The sequence below is a fragment of the Passer domesticus genome, chromosome 1 (genome assembly GCF_036417665.1).
Source record: "Passer domesticus isolate bPasDom1 chromosome 1, bPasDom1.hap1, whole genome shotgun sequence".
Taxonomy (NCBI): Eukaryota; Metazoa; Chordata; class Aves; order Passeriformes; family Passeridae; genus Passer; species Passer domesticus.
This window is the reverse complement of record NC_087474.1, coordinates 66,763,780-66,768,407: the sequence shown is the minus strand read 5'-3', so window position 1 is coordinate 66,768,407 and position 4,628 is coordinate 66,763,780. Positions and strand designations below refer to the sequence as shown.

The following is a 4,628-nucleotide window of genomic DNA, read 5'->3' as shown; positions in this document are numbered from 1 at the left end:
TGGAACCATCATTTCTTAATTAACAGCAAAGAAAAGACCATCTGTTGCTCAAAGAAAGAGCACTAAGATGCTTGCCTGGGAAGTTATGAGAGAGTTTTAACAGTGCTTTGTTTTGTTCAGCTTGTCTTGCAATCAACATTCAGTCTCCTACCACAAACAAGTGTCCTGGTCGCCAAGGTTCTGAGCTCTTCCAGAGTCTTTTGTCTTTTCCACTGCAGCAACTGTATCAGCTATTCTTTGCTGACAGGAAGGGCAAAATGGAGGGACATTGTTGTAGTTCAATGACTATAGTGCCTCAGTCTTTCCTGTAGTTTTTAGAAGCTCAATGCTAACTCTGGGAAATGATCCCCATTGAAATCAGCATGTGAATCCCCAGCATAGCATCTTTCATGGAAAAAAAAAAGTGGTATACAGATCATATTATTTGTTTAAGTAGAATTCTGAGTGCATTTTTGTATGGCATAAAAAAGATACAGCAGTAATCTCATGTATGTGTGCTGCACTGTTCTTACTGTTTCTGCTGGATAGCAGTCTATATTTACTTGAGTTAGCTTAGATATAAATATGAGGGCTTAAAAGCTCTCTGACTAAAGATCTCATAGATGATTACTGCAGACTCACAGTGTAGCTCTAAAATAGAAAGCAGCATGTGACTCTTCACTCTGGCTTCCCAGGCCAGAGTGAAACAGTTGCAAACAGCAGTTGCAGATAAAAATAGAAGGTCGTAAGCAACCAGGATCTTTAGTTAAATATAGAAGTCACTCTCCATGACAGTAAGGAGTCCAGGACAACAATGAAGTCTCTCCGATTCATTAGCGCTGAAGCATTCGTGTCAAATGCAGAGTTTGCCAGGAAGAGTCTCGGGGCTGTTGCCCATGACCTTTTTCCGCTTCTTTTTAAAGCCAGCTATTTACTGGAGCAAGGGGAAGTGATTCATGACTTGGTAGAGAACTGGCCACTTTTTGATTTTAACATGGGAAAACTTTTGGGAGCTACTCTGGACTACGAGGAAGATCTGAGCCATAGAACATGTTCAGTATGCTTGGAAAGCTGTCTGACAGGGCTGAGGGATTATGTGCTGAATCAGTCTTCTCCCTACATGAAAAAGTTGAAAGTGGTCGACCTGACGGGTATAAAAGATGTTGAAGTTCAGTTTTGTAAGTGCAAGAAGACAATGGGCAGGTGGGCCAGGACACAGCTGCTCTCTAAGCTTTGTTCAGACCTCCAGGTTTACCTCCAACAAGCACAGTGCAATCCAGGTACCTTTGAAGTCAGTATCAATGTACTAATTGACTTGTTTGTAACAGAGAGGAACTATGAGCTGGTCATGCAGGCCCTGCTGAAGAAATGCAGCTGCCCACTGAAAATCTGCTGTGTGGCATTCAGATCTGACAACCTGACCTTGCAGAAATTCTTCTATATCATAAAGCTCGCTGATCCCTCCTTGTTGCGCAAACTGGAAATAGTTCATAATGTTCACTTGGAAATGGAACACTTGGAAATGCTCTTCAACAGTATCCACTTCCCTCTATTGATGTCTTTGACCTTGCCAGCACGAACATTTAATGTGCGGAGGTTCACAGCTGCAGATGAACAGATGCTTACTAACATTGGCGAAAAGATGGGTGAAATGACAGAGCTTACTGAGCTGAGTATGTCATTTTCTATACTCACTGGAAGAATACAGAACCTTCTCAGGTAATTTGGTTATCCTGCTTTCAGTCACACTGTAAAAAAGAGCACTTTGTGCCACCAGCAATCTGGGAATCTCTGAGAGTGAGGGAAGTGAGTGTATCTTGGGGTGTATGTGGGTAGGTGCAGCAGGAAGCTAGGAAAGGTTATGTGTTGGGGACAATCAGCAGCCAATGTATACATAATACACTTTGAAAAACTGATTGTTTTGATTAGTCTTCCAGAGTCCATCTGGTGAGAATATACATTTAGCTACCACAGGTATACCCAGATATTTTTTATTTGAACTTATGTATTAATCAGCTTGCATTGACCTTTGGTGCAAGTCCTGAGTTGTATTCCAAGTATTTTTTAGAGTATCTAGTGAATGTCCTCTAAAGAACAGTCAGCAAATATGCTTTTCCACAGATACTGTATTTTAAGGAGGGCAGGGGAATAGTTGATTTTCATTTGAGACTTTGATTTCAATTATTTGTTGTGTCTCTTGGTGCCAAGACAAGGGAGATTTGATGGTTTTTTGTACTGCAAATTAAGCTGATATGTGAATATTCATTATGAATTCCAGTGGAAAATTGGCAATTTGCAAAAAGGTAGCAAACTACCAGTAAGCAGTACTCATATTGGAACAGGAAATAAGTTAATTGTAAGCTTTTCAGAGCATCTAAAGAAAAAAAAAGGCAGATAAAAGTTTCATCCAGCCAAATGACCTTGGTCTAAAATTATTCCCATACAAGAAGCCATTTTATTTAAAATTTGTGAGTAGCACACTGCATATATTGATTGATACAATTGAAATGAATTGCAAATTTCTAAGCTTGATCCAGCTGAACCCTTTGGCAGAGGTCTCACTACGATGTAGTAAGTATGAAAGCAATCTCTTGATTTTTATTTGTCAGATCTATTTTATATGAAATGTGAATATCTGTGAGTATAATCTCAGTTACACTTCCAACCTTCTTCATCAGAGTGTCTCTTTGCAACTCCAGAAAGCTACAATGTGTAAACCTCGTGGGAATTAAAAAATGTAGCAGAAAAAAACCAGCTAGAAACAAGAGCAGATATCCTCTCAGAATACTGATTTAATATTGGAATTAATCCTTCCTTAATGGAAATTATCTAAATCTCTGGAATAATTGCACCTTTCTACAAGAAGCAGCTACCAATGCTCTTATGGTAGTAGTGATCTGCTGTTAAAGTCAGCAAGTGACTTTACAATATATAACCAGTTAAAAAATAGATACACAGAATGTTAATAAATTAATCCCCATTAAAATAGCACAGTGGAGCCATGCATAGAAGGAGATAGTTAATGGAACTAATTTCAGGAGGAAAATAAACTTGCTGTTGTTGGCACATGATACTGTTTTTCAAGAGAGGTTTGAAAAAATAATGTGGTAGATGGCTGCATTCATAATGTGGCTAGATGCATGAAATTTTGTAAATGTAGCTTTTCAACATTTTGTATCATAAAACTTTTTTTCTCTTTAATTCTGCAGCCCACTAAAAACTCCACTGAAGATGCTGGATGTTTCTAACTGCTCCTTGAACCATGCTGATATGGCCTTTTTAGCCAATAGCTTCCATGCCAATCACTTGGAAGCCCTGGACCTGAGTGGTCATGATATACCTGAGCTTTACCCATCAACATTCTTTAAACTCCTCAGCCATTGCTCTTCAGTGCTCAGGAGTCTTACCCTGGAGGACTGTAACATCCAAGACACTCATGTCAACATGTTGATTTTGGGTTTAAGCCCTTGTCAGAAACTACAGGAATTTAAGTTTATTGGAAACCCGCTGTCATCCCAAGCACTTAAACATCTTTTCACATTTCTCTGTGAATTGCCAATGCTGAAAAATGTGGAGTTCCCAGTTCCAAGGGATTGCTACCCTATTGGGATCACCTACCCCATTGATGATGCCAGTGTTTGCAGATTTGATCACCAAAAATATGAAAGGGTAGCAGAGGAGCTTAACCTCATTTTACTCCAAGCAAATAGAGGGGATGTGAAGGCTTCAACGCCACTCTTTGGGAGTTATGATGCTGCTGTTCAGGAGACAAACAATGAACTGGGAGCTTACTTGATCAAGTCCTTCAAAGAGACTTTAGAGAAGTTCACTTCTTCATTTAACAAAATGAGTTAAATTTGTAAAATTGTAAAGTAGTGATGAGATGATCTGCCAACTCAGAACTTAAATTAGTCTTTTCTAGATCTGCACCTTCAGTCATCAGTTGTGAATTTTCTTCAATTTTTCAGCTGAATTTACTATTATTTGAATAGCCTCTAATCACCTGAGGAACTGTAACTTATGCTATACCTATTGCATACACCTTACACAAGCACTACTTGCTCACAAAAGAGGAGACGGCACATAATAGTGCATTATTTTATACAAATGCACTTTTTCTCAGTAAATCAAATAGGTGTTTAAACTTGGCTGATTTCTTATACAGGTTCCCTTAGATTTGTCAGCTGGTCTGGTAGCCCTGCAGAAAAAACAAGGAAGTCCTTTCCCAAGTCCAGCAGGATGGTCAAAAGATATTGTGCATATATCCTCATGTGTGGCTCACTAAACTGGTTTTTTTTTTCTTTTTTCTGCTCATGACCTGAATTTACCAATCTGTGTTTTATGTAGTATATTCCAAATAATGGAGAATTGGAGAACATGGAGAACAGCCTCCATATACCTGTGCCTTTTTCTTCTGCAGAGGCAAGTGCAATAAATGGGATCTGTCTTATACACTGCCCTTGCTGAGGAGTAAAATTCCATACTGAGGAGGCAGCAAACCAAATGGTTGGCTGACAACAGGGGATCTCATCCCACTTGCACAGCAATATTAAGCAGTCTGTGGGGACTCTGCTGTTGTTCTTGCAATATGTATTTTAGAAAGGCAGACCAGGACAGTGATGCACAGGCATGCCTCTTACGTCAGCTGG

General features: G+C 39.3%; 1 protein-coding gene across 1 annotated transcript; it reads left to right on the top strand.

The window, feature by feature from the left end:
- The first annotated feature begins 664 nt into the window (after positions 1 to 664).
- Positions 665 to 3,939, top strand: LRRC14B (leucine rich repeat containing 14B). The gene is made up of 2 exons (XM_064401463.1): positions 665 to 1,698; positions 3,189 to 3,939. Exons 1-2 carry the CDS (start codon positions 794 to 796, stop codon positions 3,832 to 3,834), a joined length of 1,551 nt encoding a protein of 516 aa, XP_064257533.1. The 5' UTR covers positions 665 to 793; the 3' UTR covers positions 3,835 to 3,939.
- Positions 3,940 to 4,628: the final 689 nt, after the last annotated feature.

What these genes read in the sequence shown, in the direction of transcription:
- LRRC14B (XM_064401463.1), top strand. Translation starts at nt 794, where the DNA reads ATGAAGTCTCTCCGATTCATTAGCGCTGAAGCATTCGTGTCAAATGCA. An exon ending in AGAATACAGAACCTTCTCAG is followed by an intron (nt 1,699 to 3,188) that starts GTAATTTGGTTA and finishes TTAATTCTGCAG; the next exon opens with CCCACTAAAAACTCCACTGA.